Source organism: Rutidosis leptorrhynchoides, chromosome 1, assembly GCF_046630445.1.
Source record: "Rutidosis leptorrhynchoides isolate AG116_Rl617_1_P2 chromosome 1, CSIRO_AGI_Rlap_v1, whole genome shotgun sequence".
Classification (NCBI taxonomy): Eukaryota; Viridiplantae; Streptophyta; class Magnoliopsida; order Asterales; family Asteraceae; genus Rutidosis; species Rutidosis leptorrhynchoides.
This window is the reverse complement of record NC_092333.1, coordinates 236,542,134-236,568,885: the sequence shown is the minus strand read 5'-3', so window position 1 is coordinate 236,568,885 and position 26,752 is coordinate 236,542,134. Positions and strand designations below refer to the sequence as shown.

The window sequence follows — 26,752 nt, the reverse complement described above, 5'->3', positions numbered from 1 at the left end:
CCATATATGCTCTATTAGTTTGTAATTTTGTGAGATATTTCATGCTAGTTGCCAAATTATGGTTCCCATATGTTTAGGTGACTCATTAAGGCTGCTAAGAGTTGATAATTGAAGTGTATATATCAATAGTATATACATCTAGGAGCTGTGTATTGTACGAGTACGAATACGGGTGCATACGAGTAGAATTGTTGATGAAAATGAATGAGAATGCAATTGTAAGCATTTTTGTTAAGTAGAAGTACTTTGATATGTGTCATGAAGTCTTTCAAAAGTGTAATGATACATCCTAATATACTACATGTATATACATTTTAACTGAGTCGTTAAGTCATCGTTAGTCGTTACATGTACATGTTGTTTCGGAACCTTTAAGTTAACGATTTCGTTAAATGTAATTAATCCCATTGTTATTATATCTAATGAGATGTTAAATTGTTACATTATCATGATAACATGATGTACTAATATATCTTAATATGATATATAAATATTAGGACGTTATTACAACGATAATCATTACATATAGATATCGTTTTGAATTCCTTAAGTTAGTAGTCTTGTTTTATGTATAAGTTCATTTTAATATACATAATGAGATACTTACTTATCATTTCATCATGTTAAACATATATATATGTTCATATATATCATATCATGTCATATACAAGTTATAACGTTCGTGAATCATCGGGTGGTCAAACGTTAACACAAAATCCGTTTCAATTAATCAAGTCCTAACAAGTTTGATTGCTTAACATGTTAGAAACATTTATTCATGTAAATATTAATCTCATATAATATATAATCATGGAAAAGTTCGGGTCACAACAAGTGTTCACTCAATACGGCTCGTTGTTATTCAGTTCCCTAAACTAATAATGAGGTTTAGGATTAGAAATCAACTCACTAATAAACCTAGTGCTTTACTAAGGATAACCTCCGAGGTATAGATACCCTTCAATTATATAACCAAGTGACATACTTTTCACTGCTCAACGAGAACTCCGATAGTCTAGAGATAACTAAGTCTGTGTAATTGGCTCATTCGAACAGATCTACACTATTCTAATCATAGCTTTAACATAAACATAATTACTTTTCACCCAAACTGATTTATTGGTCAACATTTCCCTGATCTGCATACTCTGGATCCTCCATTACCTTTACCTTTTCGAAATTAGGATTATTAGCTTAAAACCAACTACTATCTTTCATCTAGGTAATTTAACCAAAGACAATTATCCACTTGATTTTCAATTCGTTAAATCATTCAAAAACACGACCCTAGTTAACTTACACCTTCTACCTTAGAAAGTTAAAAGTGAATTTAGGCCCCACAAAATATAAAAGAATAAACAATTGTCTCTCTTCTGATTACTAATCCCGACGTTTGCGACTTAACAACACCGCATAAATAAAACCGTCTATTTTTATCTATCAAGAGAGAGATAAAATCTATTGGTGCCGCTGCCGGGGATCGAATATTTTGATTGAGAAAGGTTTAAAATAGACAAAAGTGCTATTTGGTGGTGTCTAAGAAAGACAATTATACACGAACTTGGTTGTTGGATTTTCCTAACAGTCTCCAATTATATTGGAACCAAAAGGATCATGCCTCTTCGTAGTCGATCTAGCCACTTAGGCACGAATTAATTTGTAAGAAGCCCTATTAATTGGAATAATTAATTTGTAAGAAGCCCTATTAATTGGAATATTCGATAAGGTTAGCGACCGAATTTCAAGAATAATTGTTTTTATTAAATTATCGATCCTTTAAGTTAATTAACATTTTTTGAAAGTTACTCTTCCAAGTTTTAAAACAAAAAATCTAAAAATGGAACAACCAATCACCCTCGCTAAAGCCATGCTTAGAAGAAAGAGGAGGACCCTTCACCTTAGGAACCGAAGAGATCCCTGAAATCAGTTCACATATGATCAAATTGGTCAGTATGATCTGTAAATTTCAAGAATTTCCAACTGACGATCCAAACTTTCACCTAAACAAATTTATCAATCTGATTGACTCTTTTAAGAAGGGAGAAAATGAGAAAAACATTTAAAACTTCACTTTTTCCAATATTCTTTGTTTACACACGCTTTAGCATAGTTTGATGAGCTTAAACCTCATTCATGGGAAGAATTAGCCACAAAGTTTTTGAACAAATTTTATCCACCTTCCCTATAAACCTGTTTAAGAAATGACATCACAAACTTTTCTCAAAAAGAAAACGAGTCATTGTGTCTAGAATGGAATAGATTAAAGATGATGCTTAAAAGATGTTCGAATCATTCGTTAAGTCGGGCAGACATAATCTGCACACTTTACAATGGTTTGACCAAGGATGATACGCCTCTCCTAGATATGGCCTCGCAAGGCAATTTCATGTCACGAACGGTAGATGAAGCATGGAATCTCTTAGAAACGATAGCTGCACAACATGAAGATTGAAGCAATGAAGCTGAAATTGAATTCGGGTATTTTGAATAAGATTGATAAAGTTATGGCCAATGATGTCTTTTTTGCTAAATTTGTTAGCTCGTATGCTGGTTTCCAACCCTATAGGGCATCTGATCACACTCCTGCAATTTTAAAACTCCCTGATGTTTGGTGAACAATATGCGCCATAAACCATTTAGATTTTCAATGTACATTGTGACCCATTATGAGTTTCGTAACACTGTTTTAGATGGGTGGTGTCAAGAGGTGGAGGGACATTGCATGTATAAAGTGGTCAAGAAGCTCCGTATGCTCAAAAAGCCGATTAGAAAAATTATGTGGCAGAAGGGGAACTTACATGAGCATGTTTTGAAACTGCGGATGGAACTGGATGCAGCTCAACTCGCCCTTGATTTAAACCCTTTCTCAGTTGACATTCGTGGGGATGAATCTCATTTGTTACAAGCTTATAACGACGCTTTATTAGATGAGGAGCGGTTTCTTAAACAAAAGGCAAAAGTGGAATGGTTACGAGTTGGTGATAATAATTCGCGTTATTCCAACAATGTTGTCAAGAGTAAAATAAACAAGAGTAGAATTCAAGTTGTTATGGATGTTGATGGTAATATGATTGATGGCAATGAAGTTCCAAATATGTTTGTTAATCATTATGCTACCTTCTTGGGTACTGCAACAGTTTCGACTCCCGTCCATGATCCAGATTCATTATTCACAAGAAAGGTCAGTAATGAGAAAGATCTAGCTATGATATCAATGGTCTCGGATGAGGAGGTTAAGGCGGAAATTTTTGACATTGGGGATAACAAATCACCGGGCCCGGATGGCTATTCTTCGGTTTATTTAAAGTCGCATGGGATATTATTGGTGTAGAAGTTACATGAGCGGTCCAAGATTTCTTTTATAACGGAAAACTTCTTAAAGAAATCAATCACACGATTATTTCTTTGCTTCCTAAAGTGGCCAACCCTTGCAAGGTTACTGATTATCGTCCTATTTCATGTTGTAATGTCATCTACAAATGTATTACTGTAAGATTATTACTAACCGTATTAAAGACAGCCTGGGTGACATTATTAGTGAAAATTAGTGGCTTTTGTTTCGGGTCGCCGGATATCAAATAATATTTTGCTTACACAGAAATTAATGAGGAACAACCATCGTGCTAGTGGTACGACTAGATGCGCGTTTAAAGTCGATATCCAAAAGGCGTGTGATACGGTTGATTGGAAATTTATGGAGGAGATTTTATATCGATTTGGATATCATAATACCATGGTTAGTTGGATCATGGCATGCGTCACATCGACTTCATTTTCTATCAATGTTAATAGTGAGCTCCATGGATTTTTCAAAGGCAAACGTGGTCTTCGCCAGGGTGATCTTCTTTCGCGTTATTTATTTACGATGGTTATGGAAATCCTGAGTTTGATGCTGGTTCGCAATATCCGGCTCTCTTGGAATTTTCGATTTCACCATATGTGTGATAGACAGGAAATTATTAACCTTTGTTTCGCTGATGATTTATTCTTATTCTCCTTTGCAAATGCAAACTCTGTCTCTGTTATTCGGCAAAGCTTGGATGAGTTCAAAGGATGCTCGGGTTTAATTCCTAGTCTTCCCAAAAGTACCGCAATTTTTACTAGTGTCTCTTCAGGGATGAAGCAAACTATCCTATCGATTCTTCCTTTTGAAGAAGGTAAGCAACCTGTGATATATTTGGAAGTCTCGCTGATTTCGTCCAGACTGTATTATCGTTACTACCGTATTCTAGTCGAAAGGGTGAAATGTAGAATAGGAGATTGAAAAAAAAAAATTCTTTCTTTTGCTGGGATGGTTCAATTTATTATGTCGGTTCTCTCTTCCATGCAAATTTATTGGCAGTCTGTTTTCATTCTCCTGGATGCCATTATTAAAGATTTAAGCATTGATGGGGGGTTTCTTATGTTGTCAAGGTGATATGAAGCGTGGTAAAGCGAAGGTTAAGTGGTTGGATGTTTGTCTTCCCAAATCGGAGGGTGGTCTTGGGATTAAAAGACTTAAAAATTGGAATGTTGCTCTCATGACGTCTTAGGTTTGGCGGTTATTGACTAATAAATCTTCGTTTTGGGTTAAATGGATTCATTCATACCGACTTGAGGGTAGGAGTTTTTGGGACGTCCAATTAAAAGCAAATCCGTCTTGGGGTTGGAGAAAGATGTTAAGTATTCAGGAGGATATCAGGCAACATATGTTTTATGTTATTGGGAATGGTAGAGGTACTTTTGTATGAAAAAGTACGATAACACATAATATTTGCTAAATATCATCATTTTAATTTAATGAAACATAGTCATTAAAAAATAATCGAGAACATAACAAATACAAAAGCATTACTGATGTTCATTCCAAATTAAATTAGCAATATCGTTACGAACGTGTTTCATCTCATTCCTTGTTCTTTCAGAAATACGCCCGGTGCTTGAGACAAGACTACTAACATCACTAAGCTCATCTATGTAGTTTGGAGGCCATCTAGCAATAGTTTAATACCTAACTTAAAACACACTCTCTGTTACCTTATAAATTTTATAATTAAACAAAACATTAACGATCCAAAATGTAATATAAAATCAAAAGTCTTATTAATATAATCTCAGTTTTTGGTTGGGGTCGGTTTAATATAATCTCAGTTGTTCCAAAAAGAAAAAAAAAAAGTCTTATTAAGGTTGTATATATAAGTGTAAAACAACTAAATTTATCAAGATTATATAACCTCCATCACGTCTCTCTCTCACTTTTTGAACCAATATTAGGTAAAAAATAAGTGATGAGCAAAAGCAGTTGCTTACCATAATTTTAATCTATATAGTCATACAAAGCTCTAAAATGATGATATCATCATTAAGAAAATTACATTTAATTTTTATAATGATGATGTCATAATTTAATTTTAATTTAATTAAAAAATAATACAAGATCTTTTATAAAAAGAAATTCTAATCTCTCCTAAATTGTAAAATCTCCCAAATTATTATTTACTTGTAATATAATAATCATAATTATAATTATTATATTATTAATATTCAAATATGAATTCTTTTTACGAAATTAATTACGTTATATATGTATGCGAGAATACACGTCTCTATATATTTGTAAATACAACGATAAGTTTCTTAATCAAACGGGTCATTAAAATAAATGACTTTAGTATTTACATTCACTTAATACCTAAAACATGTCATTAAATTGTTTCGTTTAAACAAACCCGTGATTTCACCGGTCATTTCACTAGTAGGAAATATATATAATTTGGTTTTCATTAAGCATGAACAAAAATATCACTTCATTCGACATATCTTTGTCTTTTATATTTGGGTTAAAGCCAAAAATATGCTACAAACTCACACAAATGTACCGATGTCGTCCACAAACTCATTTCCGTCCTACTGTCGCCTACAAACTTATAAAAAATGTGCTAATATAAACAAAATACTTTTTTTAACCGTCAACCAAAATGGTTGATTACGTGGCTTCTAAGTAGTCATGACACGTCGGTGATACATCGAAATAGAACTGAAAGTATATGGGCAACATCGGGACACAACTGAAAGTATATGGGCGACATCGGGACATATAAAATGAATAAAAAAAGTTAAATAATTAACTTTACCGGTTAACCGGTAACAAAATGTTAACATCAGCACATTTTTTATAAGTTTGTAGGCGACATTAGGACGGAAATAAGTTTGTGGGCGACATCGTTACATTTGTGTAAGTTTGTAGCCTATTTTTAGCTTTAACCCTTTATATTTTCAAAAAATAAATATGTTTATACCAACTCCAGTTACAACATATGGAGTATAGGCTATAGCTACTCTGTTCCAATTATATGAAGAATTCCACTTAATTCTACACCTTAAGCAAAAAACTAGCACAACCCATAACCACACAAGATGTGTGTATTTTCAAACCATAGCCACAAAAGATGTGTGTATTTTCAAACCATAACCACAAAAGATTTATCTACATAGAAAACTAGCAGCAACACTACATGGCTGTAATTTCTGAAGGAAAATCGTGTGTACTTTTAATTTTTATAAATGCAGCGGAATGATTAAAATAAGCATATATTTTAATTTATAATAAAATTTTCAATTAAACATTCACACGATTAATGGTTCCCAACAAGATCCAATTACAACAATAATAATTGTCAATATAATAAAACATAAAGTGGAGTTTAGATATACCTTTAGAGAGCGATGCAAGAACGGTAGAAATAACTGTCCACGTCTAGAAGAAACATATATTCAAAGTGTATGAAAATCTCTATGGTTGATCCACACAGCACGTCAACACCAATCAGATGCTAGTCCGTATAACCCGAAAACAATATTGTTTATAACTTCAACTTTGAAAAGCAAATAAAATCAATCTTATTCCTTCTGCTTACTCTCGGTTAACAACAACAATAATAATCAAATAATCAATAAGATTATTTAATTAGTTCAAGAAATAAACAAAAGGCTAGTTCTGTTTTTAAAGTGCACGAATTGAAACCAATAATTTGTTTTCTTTTCTTTGAGCCGTACATCGAACAAAACCATATATCTTTTCTTTCGTTTCGGTAGCTGTGTAAGACCAAAAACCAAACTACGAAAACCCTTTTTCTTTTATTAATTTTGCCATCATTAGTTTTAAAAACAAGCAATCACTCTTTTCTATTTATATTGTGTCATCCCAATACAAACAACCCTTTTAATTTTTGTATTGTCTTACGGTAGTCCAAAATAAAACGAGATGGGCCTATATATATAATATATATAGTTTATTTTATTTTACTCTTATTAAAATAAGCCCATCAAATATTTTGGGGTTCAACGGCTCATTAATTTTATTAAATCATATTTAATTAAAATATGTTTTTCGAACTATAGGTTATAACTATATATCAACAATATATAATAATGGTGTCTAAATGCTAAAGTGTGTGATCCCATAAGCCTGTATATAAGCGGTAGTATAGATTTATGTTATGACGTGCACACTAAGTCAACAATTTCAACCCATAACCACAAACTATATCTATATAGAGGAAGAAACTAGCAGCACCCCTACATGGGTGTAATTTCAATCCATAACCGCAAATTATAACTCCATGTGTTTAATCACGCATATAACTTTCAGGCGTACTGTTTGACCTTTTTACCTTCAATATACAAAATTAGTAGAATAACATTTATTTGTTAAACAAGTGGTGTTATTAGTAATATATACAGGTTTGCTGTACGTGAATTACGAAAATTTATTCAGGTTGACACTTCGTATACTCTTAAGTAGAGATAAGTTTCTTAGTCCGAGTGTTGAAAAAAGACTTTCTTTACTTTCTCCATACTAGATACACCAGGACGCGATGCATAACTTCAAATTACATAAAGTTTGTGACTTTTAATGTTCACTTCATATGACACACCAAAAAACAAGTACATATATATACACCAAAAAACACATCATAATCCTCATGTTTGCTTACAAAATAAGTAGTGCCCCATTAATAAACTTGAATATACATATCAGATGGATGGAGACCGAACACAGAAAGAAATCTTTGAGAAGCTGCAATCGACTGTTGAGGCGTATGGAAAAAATCAGGCGCGGGTTTTTTTTTATTACGCTATCATGGAGGAAAGGTTATTTAAGTATTTAATGTGCCAAACCTTTTTTCCCTAAACGGTAGTGTTTATAATTGAAGCTTTTTTATTTTTTTCTAAAACCTAAAAGCTAATGCAACCAAACGAAGCTAAAATATTATACATGAGCTTCATAGAATGAAGACATGAAGTCAAGCTCAACCAAGTCCTCAATCGTGACTTTAACCACGAATAAGGTTTTGACTTGTGTTTTCAATTATTAGTTGTCTGAGGGATAGGATCTGCATCAATGCATCATCCCCTTGCTGCAGGACTCAAGCCAGTGCCAATTGGTCCATGGTGCACCCCTTTCTTTTTGCTGCAGGACTCAAGCCAGTGCCAATTGGTCCATGGTGCACCCCTTTCTTTGATCCTTTTACTAACTCCCTCAAATACAATCTTATAATTAGGATGTATCAAATGATTAAACTGCATATACATACTTCATATTGTAATTATAACAAGTAATCAGATGTATGCAAAATGTGTCTCTAGAAAAAAATACAAAATGGAACATATATAACAAACACAATCAACATATCATCACATAATCCAATCACAAACATATAACTTGTAGATTTATTCACAACAAAAGCACCCGAAACGGCATTATTCAAACCATACTTTAACGAAGCTCATATTAAAATAAAAGCCCCCTAAGAACCCATATTGTTACTCAGCTTTCCATGATGACAGTGGTGGAGTATCCAGATAACTATATGCCAAAAGCTGTTCGGGCATCCGAGCACCCTTGAATGAAGCCAAGGATTCAAGCTCAGCCATTTCCTCAGCGGTTAGTTTAACCGCAAGAGCACCAAGGTTTTGGTTCAGGTTCTCGATCTTTGTTGTACCAGGGATTGGAGCGACATCATCACCCTGGTGCAAGACCCACGCAAGTGCCAATTGGCCCAGGGTGCACCCTTTTCTTTGAACCATTTCACTAACTCTCTCAAATACAAGTTTGTTGTGGTCAAAGTTATCTCCTTGTAGCCTTGGCATCATCTATAAATTAACAGATGAAATAATATTATTCAGATGAATAAAAATGTGACAAGCTCCAACAACCGAATGATAAATTTGGACATGTGCATATATACCTTTCTGAAGTCATTATCTGCCATATTTTCCATCAACTTCGGACCAGTTGCAAAGAACCCACTACCCAATGGAGCAAAAGGAACGATCCCAATTCCTAATTCTCTGAATAAAAGTAAACACAAGACATCATTCACTACGTGGCTTTTAGTAACTTAATAATATCAGTAACATATAACATATAGCTTATTATAGCTTGTGCCTAATTACCTGCAAGTTGGAATGACCTCAGGTTCACCATCTCTAGTCCACAAAGACCACTCCAGTTGTACGGCCGTTATTGGATGCACCGCGTGCGCTCTTCTAATAGTGTCCGCACCAGCCTCTGATAGTCCAATGTATTTTATTTTACCTTCTTCAACCAGTTTCTTCAGTTCTCCCATCTACAAAAATATTGTTCTTTCTTACACACAGTATATATAGATATAGATATAACTGACACTCGCCCCCATATACAATATGTGGGAGGCAATGTTCCAGCACACCCAATGGCCTGCTTTCGAGCTGGCCTCAAACTTGAGTCTCCGCTTGAGATTCCAAGTCTCATGCCACTGAGCTACCAATCTCATTATTAATAACTTCAAATAACTATTTCGTATTCTGTTTTTTCAAAGGCAAACACACACACACATCACGAATATTCACGAATAGTCCCACCCCATAACTTGAAATTGCTACTCGGTCGAGAATTTTTCGGGAGTACTCGGAGGAGTTCAGATGTTTTCTAAGTTTAACTTTGTTCGAGTTTTGACCGATTTTCCGAGTAATCCCGGGCTTTGGCTGAGTTTGACCAACTAATCTTAAGTTTTGACCGAGTGTGACCAAGTTTGACCGAGTAAATGGAGCGACTAATCGGAAGAATTTTTTCCGAGTACTCAGCCTTTTAGTTAACACTATATAAAGCATTGTTCAGTTTGACATAAACACAAGGAGCGAAATGAGGAAGTACTAACAGTGATTTCGATCGGGATGTTTGTATCGATACGATGAACATAGTAAAGATCAATGTAATCAACATCAAGCCTCTTCAAGCTTGCTTCACAACAAGCTCTCACATACTCCGGATCCCCTCGGATTTTCACCCTAAAACCCTCCCCATGTATGATCCCAAATTTCGTAGCCAGTTGAATTTGATCTCTCTTCAATCCCTTCAACGCCTATATGAACAAATTCCAAAATCAGTCTAAACTTAATTATTATTATTTTTTTAACTCTGTTGTTTAATAGTCAGATAAAGATAAGCGCAATCAACTGGAATAATAACAAACCTTGCCAATGAGGATTTCGTTAGTGTGAGGACCGTAAATATCGGAGGTGTCCAAATGGGTAACACCGGAATTAACGGCGTGATGGATAACGTTGATCATTTGTTGGTCAGGTTTAGCGGGGCCGTAACCATGAGACATACCCATGCATCCTAGTCCAATTGCCGATACCTCTAACCCCTGTGATCCCAGCTTAATTCTCTTCATATTTGACATTTTTTTTTTAATTTTTATTCTTTTTGGAAAATTGATGTAAACAAAGGTACATATAAAGAGAAAAAAATTACTCCGTTGGTACCTGTGATTTGTTCACTTGTTCATCACAACACCAAAACTTTAATTTTTGTGTCATTGGTACCTGTGATTTCAATTAGTTACATGGTTAATATTCATGCCTAACGGATGTCAACACTAAAACGCCAAGCCCTCACATGTGCAACGCATGTGAGGATAATTTCGTCCGATCCAACATTTTATTCCATATAAATGGCGTTCAATTGACGTGAATCTTCAGTTCCAGTATAAAGAAAATCCCCAAATCGAAAATGCATAAACCTTAATCGATGAATCTCATCCTATTTCAAAATTCAAGCTCATAATGGTCGATTGCTTTTGTGGAAGAACAGATGTGATTCGTCTTTAGGTAAGCGTAAGGGTACAAGGGAGGCAAAATTACCAACTAAGATTATATGTAAATGTGTGCTTATGGAAAGCATTCACAAATTCAAGGCACAAAAGGCTCGTGAGAAGACAATTGTTGATCAATCTGAGGCTAAACGTGCCAAGAGTAAGGCAAGCAGGGAACGAAAGTTGGCCCGTAGATAAGAACCATTTGGTTGTAATGAATTATCTTTTAGTTCGACTATGAATCAAAGTATTGGTTCTATAGTTTTGTTGTTTCTACTCTTTTGAATTTTAATTACATTTTGCAGTTGTGTTGTATTGAATTGTCTTTTGCTACTTGACACATTTTGCAATTGTGTTGTATTGACATTTTGTATCTACTCTTATGACATTTTGATCATTATTGACATTTGCTACTTGAAACACTTGCATTCAAAAGGTATGCAACATTGGTGTCAAAAACAGAGTGTCAAAAGTAGTTGACCCAAGTTTTTAGACCCAAAAGCAAAACCAGTTGACCCAAATGTTAAGACCTAAAAGCAAAAACCAGTTATGCAATAGTTGCTACTAGAAACACTTGCATTCAAAATATCATATTATGGTGGTCATTTTTTCTCTAGGGCTTATTGTTTGAGACTTATTGTAGAAGAACAAACCGAATCGTGCAATATTGTGCAGCACGTACACGTAATGGTATAGGGTTTATTGTGCAGTACGTACATGGTTTGTTGTGCAGCACGTAATCGTGCAATAATGTTTTGTCTTTCTAGTTTGTTTCCGTCTCAAGCCCTTAGGCTTGTGGTTGTAGCTTTATATAGCTTTCGGGTATGGTTTGTTTGGTTGTATGATTATGAGACTTGTGGTTGTAGCTTTATATAGCTTTTGAGTATGGTTTGTTTGCCCAAAAAAATCTAGGTTGGTTTTCCGCACATAAACTACTAATATTATCATGAAAGTATAATCAACTAACGTTGGTTTCCCGCACGCAAATCAAAAATAAAATCAATCAATTATTCAAGATTATGACTCAATTTCAGGTTAACTAAGTGTCACGCTTTAACCTCACATTTAATTTAGCTAGCTAATCAATTCTTTCACAATTATCTAATTACAGTGGTGTCCTGCATGCAATCTAACAATATCTAAATTATATTTTAATAACTTAGAAAAGTTCATCAATCTTATTAACTGTTGTTAATTCGACCAACAAACTTGTAATCAAATCTTATAATAAGCATAAGTAACGGTGGATCTTAAATCAAACATATTAAGAATAATTATCGATTCTATAAATTAAAGAGTTAACAATCCATCACCTAGGTTCAATCATCTAAGTGGATACAAAAGATTTAGCTATACATAATCATGTAAAAGATAAATAAACACAAGGATAAACAAAAATTCATCATAGTATTAATCAATTAAAGTTACCAATGATTAAATCTTTTTACAATTGAATCCAAAGTGATAAAAAAACCCAAGAAAAATAGTGAAAAACTCTAAAATTTGACCCTAAACCCAAAGAATTCGTAAATAAAAACCTTATCAAAAAGTTAGGGTTTAATGGTATATTTATAGATGGAAATTTGGACTCCTAAACCACCTCAACCTCGCAACTTCGACAAAGAACCTCGTGACCGCGAGATTCATTAAATCCAAGCTCGACACCGCGAACTGCTAAATTGTGACAGCAAAATTACATTTTTATTACTTCAACTTCTGTTACCGTTTCACGCTCGTAATACACAACTTCGCACCCGAGACCAACCAAATCGCTACCGTAACCTTAAGCATCGTGACTGATATGGTCAAAACGGACGGTTTTATTTGTGCGGTGACGTTAGGTCGCAACACGTCAGAATCAGCTACCAAGGGGGGGTACTGTTTTAAATTTATATTTAGCGGGGCATAAATCGTACTACTCCTTATTATGAGTAAGAGAAGTATGACCTAGAGTCGTATTTTTAAGATATCATTAAAATCAAATCTATATTTAAAGCTTAAGATAGTTGTGACGGAGTAGTGGTTACCTAATTTTGGGTTTTTCTAGTTTATAGGACAGATAAAGTAAATGAAATAAAATTTGTAATTCAGATAAGGTTAAAACAAGTGCATACTATGATTTCATCAGTTATTCTGCCGAGATTATGGAATGTTGGCTCATGAATAGGCAGAGGCCTTGTATTCATTACACTGGTCCTAAACGTCCCTGTCGTAAGACATGTCACTGGGTAATGCGATAGGATTAAAGATTCTGAATAGACAGCAACATCCCTTACCCCCGACGCCTGTGCAGTCTGACTACAGGCATACACGTTCAGACGGCTCATCCATCTGAGCGACTCGGTTGGGTGACCTATTAACATTCCACAAAGGTCTAAACTTTCTTAAGCATAATAGAATATAGGGTTTACCATATCCGAGAGACGTGATGTGTTTCAATGCTTTCATTAATGATTGGTTTTACAGATAGTTAGGCCCTTAAAAAGAGTTCAACCATAAAGAACACCATGGCTAAGTCAGGTTGACTTCCATGAACAATTTCGGTTATCCTAACGGTCCAATCCTTTATGTGTTTAAACAAAAAGTTCCTTAATTAACTAAGAATCCCTCAAGCGGGGTGCAATGCTTGAGACCGCGTTATGGTGCAGTGTACTAATCAACACTGACCGGGTTCCATGGCCTTACTTAGCAGAGTTACAGTTTGCAACAACCGCTGTGCTTCAGCATGCACATACGAAGTTTATATGCTTGGTGACTACACTAGCATGGTCTGGGACCGACAATGTACTAAGGGTCTAGTCAGATGTTTCACTACAAAAGAGTCCTCAGTCGGAATCCAAAGCTTGATTGACTTACTACAACCGGTGTGCCTCAGTCGATCTTACGTTGTATCCAATAGACTTCTCTTACCAAGGGGTGACACAGATAGTATACTCTGAATCGGGGTTCGCGACTTCCCAATTACAGAGCCGATAACTACATTCTATTAGTTGGAAAAGCGATTGAGTTTAAAGCATAATCGGAAAGCATTTTAACAACATACACAAACCATAACATTATTTCAGCATTATAACTGCTACATCATAGCATACACTAAAGATAACTACTCGCTAATCATGACAACAACATCATAATAATAGAAGACGTTTTATAAAGATAAAGGATAGAAGTACCAGTAGATTTAATGAGTTCCGAATACAAAAGTGAAAACTTCAAACTCCAGACCGCTCCTAATACAATCTTCGGCGTTCTTCTCCTGGTACTAGGTTTCCCGCACGGAGTCGAAGACCTTGAAAGTATGACTAATATTGTACAAGAGAGAGAAAGAAGTGAATTGAAGTGTGTGTTGGAATGAATGACAAAGACCCTTTAAATAAGCAAGAAATTTGCCTGCAAGCGGCTGGCAGGCCATTTGGCAAGCCGTTTGACAGGCCGTTTGCAGGGGCCGTTTGCTAGACCAAGCCGTTTGCAGGGGCTGTTTAACTTGGGCGTGTGGAAAGCCATTTGTGAGCCAGGCAAGCCATTTGGCCGGTCGTTTGACAGGCCGTTTGGCTTGCTTATTCTCTGGATTGTAACTTGATTTCTTGTCTTTCACTGTTTTCGCTCTAGAATCTTCGTTTTAGCTCCGATTCTCTTGATTCTTTTTGCACCGTCTTCGTAATTACTTATTCTTCAATTCTAACCGATGAAGTGGGTATTTTGTCAATAAAATTTGAATCTTTCTTGTTTTTAGGCCTTAATACCGGGGTAAAAACGTGACTTTTTAGCCGATATCAAATATCCCACACTTAGACTTTGCTTATCCTCAAGAAAACTCTCATATTACCTTAAGAAATCTTTCCGAAGTTTCTTTTCTAATAGCCTAAGCGGTTTGCTTTTTATTATAAGAGCGAAAGATAAGGTGTGTCATCTATGTTAGGATTGAAACTATCTTTGCAAGTATGCGAGGATGTTACATGACTTAGGCTAACTTTCACGGGTCACTCAAATCACATAAGTGTTTAGGGTTTCCTATAGATCTAAGAAATGAATTTACTCATAGCCAATCATGCTGCACCCATCGTCATAGGCTTGATAAAGACTCAAATCCTTGCTACTAATGTGAGAACGGTAGTAACCATAGCTTCTAGGTCATTTGTTAATGATGGAAAGGAATTTTGGAGTGGAAGTGAAGTTGTTTTCGAGGGGTGAGAAAAAGGGTGATATAGTCCTTACTCCTTATGCAGACTTTTATTCGAATAGATAGGAGTGCTGAAATTTTTGAGAAGCACTTTTAAACTTTTCTTCATTTGATAATCATTTTCGGTCAAGTTCTTCTTCGGCGTTTCTCTTTATAAGTTCTGCTTCTTTTTTCAGAACTTTGAATTTTTTTTTTTAAAGATATTTCATCTCGAGAAACTTTTTGCCAGTAAAGTTTTTCAAGACCTTTACCATGATACTTGAGAGGTTTTTAACATCGGGTTTTCGGAAGGAATCTCATTTTCTGAATTTTTCGGGTGATAGTAAAGATGATGTGAGTGTGGTGGTGAAGTAGAAGTAGTGGAGGTGCGAAAGGTTTATTTTTGACAAATGGCTAGCTCTTCCGATTATAACCGAAACACGTTTCGCTGCTTTGGAAATTTAGATCTAAAGCAAGTTATGATTCCGAGCACAGACATCGGCACTCTCAACGGAAAATAGTTAAGCATTAAAGATGAATGCTGGTCTTATTTGGGTGCCTCACCATAATCAATTTAGATCGATAATGCCTTAGTCATGCAATGCTCTATTAGAGCTTTGGTTCAAGCTAACAAGATTTCCACCTTACTTACATTTATTTACAAACGTTTTAGGATTTCAAAAATACTTTTTCGAAAAGGCTTTATCTTGTTAAAATTTTTTGAAATTTGTCTTAAGAACTTGGAATCTTCGTAATGAGTTATTTTAATACAGTATAAAAAGATTATACCAACATCCCACACTTAGACGAACATTGTCCTCAATGTTCCTAGTGTATCCCACACTTAGGAGTTTTAGTTGAAGATTTGAGAGTGTTTGTCTAGTGTTTAATTGGGTTGGGATCCCACACTTAGTGATAAGCTAGGATGTGACATAATTTAAAGTTTGAGCTAGTAGCAGGAAGAAAGAAGTACCCCTAGTAGATGTTGCTTGATACTAGCTAGCTTTCAATCCTTGCGTCCTTTATTGATCGGCTCATTTGTCATCCTTTATTCTTCTACTCTACTTTATTGCACGAGTTGCCTCCCGAGAAGCGCTTTTGTTTAAGGTCATTGGCTCGACCGTAGTGATGCTTTTATAAAGCAAACATTCCTCGCTGGTGGTTGTAATCTTGGTCTTTTCAAGGGAATGTGAGTCTTGGTGGGTAAATCCTGAGAATGTGTTGGACCAATAGTGGTAGTAGATCCGGTACTTCTCTTGAAGATCTTCTGAAAGATAAGTAGTGTGCAGTTTCGGCTCGTGATAAATCTTGAAGTCCGATGAGAATATGATCCACGGCTCTGCTATTTGACCCATGAATGTCAATCATAGAGGCAGTGCTGGTGGTGATTATTTCTCTGATGGGATGCTCATTTCGGAGGTCTTCAAATAATGTTAGAAATTATATCTTTAGTATCTCGAAATATTCGGAATGGTGATCTCCACAGTAAGAATCTGTAGCTTTGCACATATTAGCCAAAAGGCGAAGCTGAAAAGAAGTGAACAGCAATCCTAACCCGAGCATCAACGTCACCGTTTTTGAGTATATCTCCCGACATCCAGCTTTAAATGTGAAACTTGGATATGTAGATTCGTGGAAGATACGTGATAACTGCTTCGTAACGTAGGTTGCAATGTTGACTTGATCTGGTTCAAGATGAGAGAACGGATTGTTGCGCCTTACTTCCTCTGTAACTGCGTCTCGTAACTATTTGATAATCAGATCAGCATGGTGATCAATTGTTACGTAAATCACTAGCCTATCTGATGTGATTTCGAAATTATCTCTTTCCAAGAGAGCGAAAAAGCTGTGAATATCCTCGATCATTTGAAAATCAGAGTGATAAGTCGGGCATCCGATGAAAAGATCCATGTGCTTCCGGATGAGAGTCAGTAGTGCTCGTTGGTTTGCTGAGAACGAAAGTGCAGATCCGGCTAAGGCGTTGTAGACCTTAGAGTAAATGATCTTCTGATCTCGACAAAACCTTATCTCAAGAATAGTGCGAACCACTGAATTGTGCTCTCGTTTCCTTTCTTCTCGGTAGATATGATCGTGAAGAGTGTTGATAAAGTCTTGAATGCGTTCTTCTAGGATTTCAACATCATTGTTTTCTCTTTGGAGATAGAGGTTGTATTCTTCTTGGATAGCCATAATTCATTCCGTTAAGCGTAGCATGAAATAAATTGTTGATTTACGGATGGCTTCGAGAATATCTTAAAATTCATCAATATCATTGATGAATTTTATCATGTCTGCGTGTGTAGATATGACCGGAATCCGATCTGACGAAGAGTCCAGCTCCCCTAGATCTGGTTCGGTTGGAGAGTGTGAGTTATCCAGAATGTCTTCATGTCTCTCTTCCTCGTCATCATCAGTATAATGTTCTTCCGAGGATGCGTCTGATGAACGGGTTTCTTCAGTATTCTGGTTCTCCATTTTGATACTTGCAGGGTCAATTTCTATATCTTTAACCTCAACCTTGTCAGTCTTCTTCTTGAAACGAATGATTAACCTGTAATCTTCCGTCTCAATCCTCATTAATTCTTCATGATGCTTAATGCTTCGAGAGGGTATTTTCATAGTTTCTTTTACGTCTTCCATTCCCTCTTCCTCTTCAGGTTCTTCCTCTTCCTCTATTTCTTCACTGGGATCCTCTTCTTCCATTTCTGGGTCATCTACAGACTGTGATTCGACACCCATTTCGATATCATTGGCTGGTGGTAAAGACTCGTCATCGGAAGTGATCCGTCTGGTGAAAATAGTAAACATTTCTGCCTGTCCAGAGAGATCGGTAGGTCAATCAATTTTGAAGGTAACGCTCTCCCCATGTGATCGCAAGATTAAGGTTTGATTGTGCACATCAATGACAGTCCTAGCCGTATTCATGAAAGGTCTTCCTGACACTACTGGTGTTTGTAGATCTTCCTTAATGTCCATTACTATGAAATCCATAGGATACAAGAATTTGTCGACTTTCACCAAGACGTTCTCAACTATGCCCTTAGGATATCTGATTGTGTGATCGAAAAGTTGGATTGTCATTTTAGTTGGTGACAAGTCTCCTAACTCTAATCTCTTGTAGAGAGAGTAGGGGATTAGGTTGATACTTGCTCCTAAATCTACTATCGCATGAATGGTTCCAGATTGGTAGATCGAACACGGGAAAATGAATCGGCCCGTGTCTCTTAGTTTGGTGGTAGAGAGTTTCTGAGTAATGCTGAGCATTCTTCACCCAGTGAAATTTTGTTAGAATCTGGTATCCTCTCCTGTGTAGTAAGAAGCCTTTGGATGTATCTCTTTTGGTTGGGAACTTTGGACATGGTGTCCAGGAATCTTCCATCAAGCTTGAAGGAATCAAGCTTGGATGGTTCCTCATGTAGCCTTCCAATATAGGGTACACGAACTGGAGTTGCAGGGGCCAGCTTCTGAGTATATGTCGATTTGTTCTTGAGCCTAGCTGACCTTCTCTGTGGTTCTTCCTCTGGGAGTACAAAATCCATTTGCTTAGCTTCCTCTATGTGGGGATTTTGGATAGTATTACTGGGTAACCTTCCCTGTGGTCGGGTTTCAAGGCGTTGTGATAACTGTCCGAGTTGCATCTCCAGACTTTTGAGCAGAGCCAATTGATTTCTCATTAGTATCTCCATCTGATCTTGTCTGGATGCAGTTCTCTGATGTAGCTGTTGTTGTCCTTGAATGAACTGAGTCAACTGATCATCAGCTACGATAGTGGGGTTGGTTACTTTTATAATCTGGGTGGTTGGGGAATTTTCCTCGACTGGTGGACCAGTAAGTGGAAGTGGTTGATTGTAGGACAATTGAGATTGTTGGGCTGGGTAAGGTGGGTAGCGATAGCAAAAAGGCTGGTTGCTTCTTTGAAATTGATTAACCCTAGGTTGTTGATTGAATCTGGGATTTGGTTGACGAGCTGGATATTGAATGTAACAGACTGAACTGTCATGGTTTTCGTACTCAACTTGATATTCTTCAATAGGTTGCGGGTTGGTACAATTAACACAAGCCTGAGCCTGGTGGACCTGTTGCGACTGCGTCTTCAATTCTCCAAGTTGTTTAGCGAGAGATTCCATCTTTTTCGTGAGGGATTTGATGGCCTCCGTTTGATTGTTAAGTGTAGAGAGTGGGGCAGATGATGAAGTTGTTTCACCACTATTCCAGTAATGATGATGCATTGTCATGTTCTCGAGCAATTCCCATGCTTCGTCTGCGGTTTGGTTCATCAGATTTCCTTGAGCTGCTGCATCGATCGTCATCCTATGATTTACCGTAAGAACATTGTAGAAGGTACAGATTTGAGCTGACTGTTCTAGCTGGTGATTATGGTACTTCTTCAGCAGGGTTTTGAATCGCTCCCATGCAGTGTAAAGAGAATCATCATTACTTTGTTTGAAGTTAATGATGTCATTCTTTAGTTTGGTTTGTTTAGAAGGAGTGAAATATTTGGTTAGAAATTTGTCCATGACGTGATGGAATCTTTTCCAGTCCTTCGAACCATGTTTGAGCATGATGTGTGAGAGAATATGGAAACAAGTATAGCCGGACTATATCTTGTCCGATCCCTGGCTATTTGTAGGAGTTCGAAAGAGATATAAATTTATCAAGGTGAGAACTAGGATCGTCATTCGGTAATCCATGAAACTGACAGCTATTTTGGATGAGCTGGATGATGTGATGTTTTAACTCGAACGAGTGTCCTTGAATCTCTGGAAATATGATTGGTCCTCCTTGACCTTCAATCGAGGATTTGGTATTTTCTACTAAAGTAACGCGTAACGCCATTTAATTTCTGATTCGTGCTTCTTTGCGTGCTTTAGAGATTATTGCGTTTGGATCAGGTACGAATAACAACGGCCCCGGTCTAGATAGGGTTTGGGTCATACACTGGGCATGCCTTTTTGTTTTTAATTTTAAGCAGATAAACTAAATTTCTAAGGTAATCTAAGGTAATTCTAATGTAATCTAAGGCAATCTTAATCTAAGGTAGTCTAATTTAAAGTAATCTAATTTAGTCTAAGATAAGCTAACTATCCTAAGGTTGAATATGTTTTTGGTTCTGGCTACTGATTCCCTGGTATTTCGATAACAGAGCGTCACATGAACTATTCAACAAACCAAGTGGCCAGACCGACTACAGAGAGGCAGGACCCTTTTGGTCCGAATATAATTGGAGACTGTTCGAAAAATCCAACAACCAAGTCCGTGTATAATTGTCTTTCTTAGATACCACTGAATGCTTGTGAATAAGTTTGATAGAGAGCAGTTATTATCTTATACCAGTTCCCCGGAAACGGCGCCAAAAACTAGCTTCCCTCTTGATATGGCCGAAACGAATAGTTTTATTTGTGCGGTGTTGTTAGGTCGCAACACGTCAGAATCAGCTACCAAGAGGGGGGTACTATTTAAATTTATATTTAGCAGGGCCTAAATTGTACTACTCCTTATTATGAGTAAGGGAAGTATGGTCTAGAGTCGTATTTTTAAAATATCAGTAGAATCGAACCTATATTTAAAGCTTAAGATAGTTATGAAGGAGTAGTGGTTACTTAATTTTGGGTTTTTCTAGTTTATAGGACAGATAAAGTAAATGCAATAAAATTCGTAATTCAGATAAGGTTAAAACAAGTGAATACTATGATTTCATCAGTTATTCTGCCGAGATTATGAAATGTTGGCTCATGAATCGGCAGAGGCCTTGTATTCATTACGCTGGTCCTAAACGCCCATGTCATAAGACATGTCAATAGACAGCAATGTCCCTTACCCCCGACGCCCGTGCAGTCTGACTACAGGCGTACACGTTCAGACAGCTCATCCAATTGAGCGACTCGGTTGGGTGTCGTATTAACATTCCACAAAGGTCTAAAGTTTCTTAAGCATAATAGAATACAGGGTTTACCATATCCGAGAGACGTGATGTGTTTCAATGCTTTCGTTAATGATTGGTTTTAAAAGATATTTAGGCCCTTAAAAAGAGTTCAACCATAAAGAACACCATGGCCAAGTCAGGTTGACTTCCATGAACAAGTTCGGTTATCCTAACGGTCCAATCCTTTATGCGTTTAAACAAACAGTTTCTTAATTAACTAAGAATCCCTCAAGCGGGGTGCAATGCTTGAGACCGCGTTATGGTACAGTGTACTAATCAGCACTGATCGGGTTCCATGGCCTTACTTAGCAGAGGTACAGCTTGCAACAACCACTGTGCTTCAGCATGCACGTACGAAGTTTATATGCTTGGTGACTATACTAGCATGGTCTGGGACCGACAATGTACTAAGGGTCTAGTCAGATGTTTCACTACGAAAGAGTCCTCATTCAGAATCCAAAGCTTGATAGACTTACTACAACCAGTGTACCTCAGTCAATCTTACGTTGTATCCGATAGACTTCTCTTACCAAGGGGTGACACAGATAGTGTACTCTGAATCGGGGTTCGCGACTTCCCAATAACAGATCCGATAACTACATTCTATTAGTTGGAAAAGCGATTGAGTTTAAAGCATAATCGGAAAGCATTTTAACAACATACACAAACCATAACATTATTTCGTCATTATAACTGGCTACATCATAGCATACACTAAAGATAACTACTCGCTAATCATGGAAACAACATCACAGAACATAATGATAGAAGACATTATATAAAGATAAAGGATAGAAGTACCAGTAGATTAAACGAGTTCCGAATACAAAAGTGACAACTTCAAACTCCAGACCGCTCCTAATACAATCTTCGGCGTTCTTCTCCGGGTACTAGGTTTCTCACACGGAACCAAAGACCTTGAAAGTATGACTAATACCGTACAAGAGAGAGAAAGAAGTGAATTGAAGTGTGTGTTGGAATGAATGACAAAGACCCTTTAAATAAGCAAGAAATTTTCTTGCAAACGGCTGGCAGGCCGTTTGGCAGGCCGTTTGCAGGGGCCGTTTAACTTGGGTGTGTGACAGGCCGTTTGTGAGCCAGGCAATCCATTTGGCAGGCCATTTGGCTTGCTGATTCCCTGGATCGTAACTTAATTTCTTGTCTTTCATCGTTTTCGCTCTAGAATCTTCGTTTTAGCTCTGATTCTCTTGATTATTTTTGCACCGTCTACGTAATTACTTGTTCTTCAATTCTAACCGATGAAGTGGGTATTTTGCCGATAAAGTTCGAATCTTTCTTGTTTTTGGGCCTTAATATCGGGGTGAAAACTTGACTTTTTAGCCGATATCAGTGACCAAAAAAATTCTTCACCGAACAATAGTTATCTTTTATATCTTGTTTTGCTTTCTCTCGATCTCATTTGATGCTGAAACTTTGTTGAAATCATTTGAAATGCTCACAATAAGACTTCTTGAACTCAAAACACTATTTCTTTTATAAACACGAACCAAAGTCTTCAATTCTTCACGAAATTATAACAATAAAAATTCGTTATCGTGAATAAATATACAGCTAAATGAGGCGATATCAATATGAATCGGCAATTTACCTTGGTATGATTTCCTCAGTTTATGATATGTGGAGTCGGGAGTTTAAATTGTTGTAATTTCACGTTTCAAATGGTTTGATTAAAGTGAATATCTTTATATTGTATTTAAGTCTTGATCACCTTCATACCCGCCTAAATTCTAGGTTTAGAGATAACTCCATCATGTGTCAGAATCATAGTTTTATCACGTGCAATTTGGTTGGGATGTTATGGCATCATATCTTCGCTTGGTTAGATATAGTAAGACCCATGTTTGTTTCGATAGATGATATTTTCAAATGGATTCCCTCTCGAATTGCACGCAAAGGGTTCGCATTACATGCATCCCTTCATTTACACTATGGTGGATGTTACGTCTTCGCAATGACATTCATCACGGTTCTAATTTATTCAAGATTGTCGTGCTTTTGTGTGACAACCCGGAAATTTTTGACCAAATTTAAACTTTATCTTTAAATGATTTAACGTTTCCGACACGATAAGCAAAGTCTATGAAGTTGAATCTCAAAATTTTAGAACTGTTTCATTACATTTGACTGCTCTCGACGATTCATGAACAATTATATGTATGTATATATATATATATGTATGTACAAGTAAAAACGACTTTCCTAAAGTAAAACACTATTTGCTACAGTAAAATGACTTTGCTACAGTAAAACACTATTTATTACAGTAAAACACTATTTGCTACAGTGAAACGTATTTTGCTACAGTGCTACAGTGCTACAGTGAAAATGACTTGCTACAGTGATTTGCTACAGTAAACACTATTTGCTACAGTACCATGGATTGCTACAGTAAACACTATTTGCTACAGTAAAACACTATTTGATGTCGACGAACTAGCAAACAAAAACGGATAAGGCGGCCATGCGATCGCATGGCAAAAACACTGAAAACTCATGCGATCGCATGAGGTACTGTAGCAGGCCACATACTATAAAAGCTCGGTTCATTCCTCCGAATTATTATTTTTATATTATTATTATTATTATTATTATTATTATTATTATTATTATTATTATTATTATTATTATTATTATTATTATTAAGATTAATATTATTATTATTAATCTTATTATAATATTATTATTAGTAGTACATATACCTAAAATACTACGACGAGGTTATGAGCGTGTCACCTTCAAAATGGGTTTTTGAGCGGGATAGAGCTAAGGAAATTATGGGTTATTGCCAAGGAGGTTATGGGTAATGTTCGGGGGTATATTTGTGAATCAAATCTAGTGTTTATCATCTCCGTTACGTCTACGTACTTTCCTACAATATTGAATCTCAATATTTATACGTAAGCACTCATATTTTATCTTTTTATATATTAATTGTGTATCCATGTCTAGTGCTCGAGTATATATATATATATATTTATATATGCTTGTATGCTAAATTTCGTCGTTAAACAGTTATAATGAATCACGAATTAAATACATATATTACTGGTAAAAAGTATATGATATACATGTTTTTGGAAAGCTGGCGAAAAATCAATAACTTTTCATTTAGATATCGAATAATTTCGATGAACGGATTAAAAGATATGATCAACTGAATTATGATTGACGTTAATTGAAATTGCTTTTGAATCTACAATTAAGATTTAAACAACTCGTTTACGAGATTGATAATTTGGATTTTTGAATATTACCAACTGAGTAAATGAATCCTTATATAAGGTACGTCTCGTTTTGTTAAACAACTGTCAAAATTGACTTTTTGAAACGACATTGGATAACTTTTGTATGTCGATCTCGAGCATTAGGATTGTGATACACTATGACCTGACCTAGCTTGATAGAAGTTTATTAACCAACATATGTTCTCTAGGTTGAGATCTACGATTATTTGGTAATCCGAGTTTCGATCACATTTTGGTGAACTACTTTATATGCTGCTAAGGTGAGTTTCATTGATCCCCTTTTAATTGCTTTTGCAATATATTTTTGGGCTGAGAATACATGCACTTTATTTTAAACGCAATGGATACAAGTACATACTAAATTCTACACTGAGTTTGAACCGAAAATCCCTTAGCTTTGGTAACTAGTAACTGCCAGTTATAAGAACTGGTGGGCGCGAGTAGTAGTATATGGATCCATAGGGCTTGATATCCCCATCCGAGCTAGAGCACTAGCCTTTTAACGGACGTATGCTATTTGAGAAGCGTACACGTTGGTTTGCGTGTATTATTAAGATGATTATACAAAGGGTACAAATTATATATACGTTAAGTTTAGTTACCAGGGTGCTCAATTTCGTAGAATATTTTGATAAACGTTTCTGGATGAAACAACTGAAATCTTGTGTTCCACCTTTATGTACAGATTATTCAAAACATTAAAACTATGAACTCACCAACCTTTGTGTTGACACTTGTTAGCATGTTTATTCTCAGGTTCCCTAGAAGTCTTCCGCTGTTTGCTTATATGTTAGACAAGCTATGTGCATGGAGTCATACATGGCATATTTTTCAAGGAAACGTTGCATTCACCAAATCATCACCATGTATCTTATTTTGACTGCATTATCAACGGAAGTATTATTGTAAATTATTATATTACGGTGATTGTCTATATGTAGAAATCATCAGATGTCGAAAACCTTTGATTTAAATATTCATTTATGGTGTGCCTTTTCAAAAGAATGCAATGTTTACAAAACGTATCATATAGAGGTCAAATACCTCGCAATGAAATCGATGATTGACGTGTTCGTCCATATGGATTTGGAGCGATCGTCACATTTTGACAATATTATACTTCCTTTTATTGATTGAAGTCTAGGTCTAAGCTTGCTCCTAGTTTTTTTTTTTTCAGTGGCCAAACAATATGTATTATAGAACACTCCTTAGCAAGACACTAAAGGAGAAATTACAACGGCATAGAAAGTCATGAGTTCCAATTTGAAACTAAATGACCTCTATTTTTAATCCAACGGAAAGAAAAAAATTCTAATAACATCAAATAAACTACTTCTAGAACAAAAAGAATTATGAAAAACGATCCCGTTTCTGAAACTCCAAATCGCCCAAAGCAAAGTGATAACAGTAGCAGTAACTCGTCTCTTATTAATCGAAGATAACTAGACACCCTCTAGCTAAACAATAAATGTATCCCATGAAGATATCACCGGCATATCACAATTTAACAAAACCCGCAATTTCAACCAAACGTCACTAGCAAGAGAACAACCAAAAAACAAATGATCCCTCGTCTCAATGTCATTATTACATATGGGCAGACAATAGAACCAATCTCTAAATCTTTCTCAGACAACTTCCATCGGACTGGCAACGAATCTTGCTCCTAGTTGGAACAGTTTTGTAATATTTCTTGCTTCTTGCTAGTTGGTTTCTAACAAATTTGTTGTTCGATAAAAAAGTGGGCGATTTCAATTGTGTTTGCTCCAAGGTTAGTTTGTTTAATGTACACATGGTCAATGTTAGTTCAAATAGATCAGTAGGATCTAGTTAATCAGACATGTCTGGGTCTAAAAAATATGTAACTTTTAGATTGCATGATCTATTCTAAATTATTGTGTGTTTTGTAAAACTAAATGAAGGCACCAGTGCTCGGTATATTTGGCAAAATTAGTTGGAAGCTGGAGCTGTTAGCTGAAAGCTGGTAGCTGTTAGCTAGCTGCTAGTTGGAAGCTGGTAGCTAAAGCTTTTAAGATATATTTAGGTGTTTGGCATAATAGCTGGAGCTGTTAAAAAAATGATAAAATGACAAAAATGGACACGAGTACAATAAACACTTAATGCTAAATTAATACAACAACAACAACAACAACAACAACAACAACAACAACAACAAAACCCAATATCACATGAGTGGTGTATGGGAGAGGTGAGTGATAATGCTAAAAACGAACATATATTTCATAGCATTATCCTTCAAGAAAGACAAGCTTTTAGTTGCAAT

General features: G+C 36.0%; 2 protein-coding genes across 2 annotated transcripts; one reads left to right on the top strand and one right to left on the bottom strand.

Moving 5' to 3' along the window:
- The first annotated feature begins 2,647 nt into the window (after window positions 1–2,647).
- LOC139895963 (uncharacterized) lies at window positions 2,648–3,331 on the top strand. The gene has a single exon (XM_071878523.1). The coding sequence runs from the start codon at window positions 2,648–2,650 to the stop codon at window positions 3,329–3,331; it is 684 nt and encodes a 227-aa protein (XP_071734624.1).
- A 5,311-nt stretch (window positions 3,332–8,642) lies between these two features.
- LOC139868701 (probable aldo-keto reductase 3) lies at window positions 8,643–10,720 on the bottom strand. The gene is made up of 5 exons (XM_071857038.1): window positions 10,497–10,720; window positions 10,182–10,385; window positions 9,439–9,611; window positions 9,231–9,333; window positions 8,643–9,135 (listed from the first exon to the last, which is right to left on the bottom strand). The coding sequence occupies exons 1-5, from the start codon at window positions 10,707–10,709 to the stop codon at window positions 8,806–8,808; spliced, it is 1,023 nt and encodes a 340-aa protein (XP_071713139.1). The 5' UTR covers window positions 10,710–10,720; the 3' UTR covers window positions 8,643–8,805.
- Window positions 10,721–26,752: the final 16,032 nt, after the last annotated feature.

Coding starts and splice junctions, on each gene's coding strand:
- LOC139895963 (XM_071878523.1), top strand. CDS start 2,648: ATGTACATTGTGACCCATTATGAGTTTCGTAACACTGTTTTAGATGGG.
- LOC139868701 (XM_071857038.1), bottom strand. CDS start 10,709: ATGTCAAATATGAAGAGAATTAAGCTGGGATCACAGGGGTTAGAGGTA. Junction 10,386..10,496: donor ACGAAATCCTCATTGGCAAG/GTTTGTTATTAT, acceptor TTGTTCATATAG/GCGTTGAAGGGATTGAAGAG. Junction 9,136..9,230: donor CAGATAATGACTTCAGAAAG/GTATATATGCAC, acceptor GTTAATTTATAG/ATGATGCCAAGGCTACAAGG.